The 1,247-nt window shown below is 49.6% G+C and overlaps 1 protein-coding gene across 2 annotated transcripts in view; it reads right to left on the bottom strand.

Moving 5' to 3' along the window:
• Window positions 1-1,161, bottom strand: part of LOC110430088 — a 3,428-nt gene extending 2,267 nt beyond the window's left edge. For both annotated transcript variants that reach the window (XM_021447037.1, XM_021447038.1), the window contains exons 1-2: window positions 634-1,161; window positions 119-197 (exon numbers count right to left, since the gene is read on the bottom strand). In XM_021447037.1, the coding sequence (XP_021302712.1) occupies window positions 119-197; window positions 634-1,156 (602 nt within the window). In that variant the 5' untranslated portion in view covers window positions 1,157-1,161. The remainder of the gene's footprint in view (window positions 1-118; window positions 198-633) is intronic.

Genomic DNA, 1,247 nt, shown 5'->3' with positions numbered 1-1,247 from the left:
TTCGATTACTAAAAATCCATATCCATATAATATAATAAAGTATGGTGCCAGGTGCAAATTAGATGTACCGCAGGCTAAGCAGAACTACATTGAAAAAAAATGAACAGTAACAGCTTGCCTGTATGGGGATGAAACGAGAATGTGGTTTGTAATGCACTCAAAAGAGCAGCTTTGACCAAACCTGAGATACCTTTTTTCTGCATTAGTAATGACACAATTAGAATGAACGAACTAGCTTGCATCTTTCAATTAACAGAATGAAACTAACCCTTGAACAGTGCACACATGTCATTCCTACGAGCAAAATTACTATAACAGCAATGATTTGTTTGGGTGCAAAGATATATTTATGATAATGTTGTGTAGAATACACTAGAAAAGGTATGCATTTACCATATTTTTAGATGATGAAGTTATCATAAAAAGATATGATATGGATCTTTTTCTGAACACAAGCAGTAAGCAAGCCATGGATTATAATGGAATATATCATTGCAAAAAAGAACGGCAATTGGAATAGTTGTCGATCTGGTCCGAAAATTATGAATCAAACTGTACACTGAGACACTAGTACAGACCAAAAGCAAATTGACTCCATGCTTATCGAGGGATGCGGATTTGTGCGGGGCTCACCTCGAGATACTGTCACCGCCGAAGATACGACAGGTGCCGGGCCACTGCCACATGATGAACGAGCGCCGCCGTGAGGGCATATGCAAGGGGCCGGGTGAGTCGCACGGCCACCGGACCACGAGGGGAAGCCGCGCGCCGCCGGTTCCGGGAAGGGGCAGGGTGAGCCATACCGTTGCCGGGAGCGGCATCCGCCCCTGGTTGGGGATGCGAAGCCGCCGCGCCCATGGGGACGCAATCTGCGCGCGGAGGTGGAGGACTGGCTGCCAGGAAGGTGGAGGGGCCGCCGCATCGCCGGGAAGGTGGGGATCCGCCACCGCAGGAAGGTGGAGAAGGCACCGCTGCGACGGGGAGAGGTGGCTGGCCGGAGCAGCGGCGCGCCGAGCGGGGTGGCGTCGTGCCCGCAGCGGCGCAGATTCGACGCAAAGGCAGGGAGGGTGTGGCGATGTGCTTTAGTTTGGGAGCAGAAGACGCGAGGTGTCGGGGAGAAATCAACGTGATTGTGGGATCGTGGAGAGAGATGCATGCTAGTTGAAATTTTGTCCAGACAACGTACCAGGTAGTTTGCTCCTAACTTTTCCCGCTTTTTTTTTTTTTTTTTTTCAGTCCCTAAGCAG

This window comes from Sorghum bicolor, chromosome 9, assembly GCF_000003195.3.
Source record: "Sorghum bicolor cultivar BTx623 chromosome 9, Sorghum_bicolor_NCBIv3, whole genome shotgun sequence".
In the NCBI taxonomy this organism is placed as follows: Eukaryota; Viridiplantae; Streptophyta; class Magnoliopsida; order Poales; family Poaceae; genus Sorghum; species Sorghum bicolor.
The sequence above is the reverse complement of the archived record's forward strand: the minus strand, read 5'-3'. Positions and strand labels throughout refer to the sequence as shown.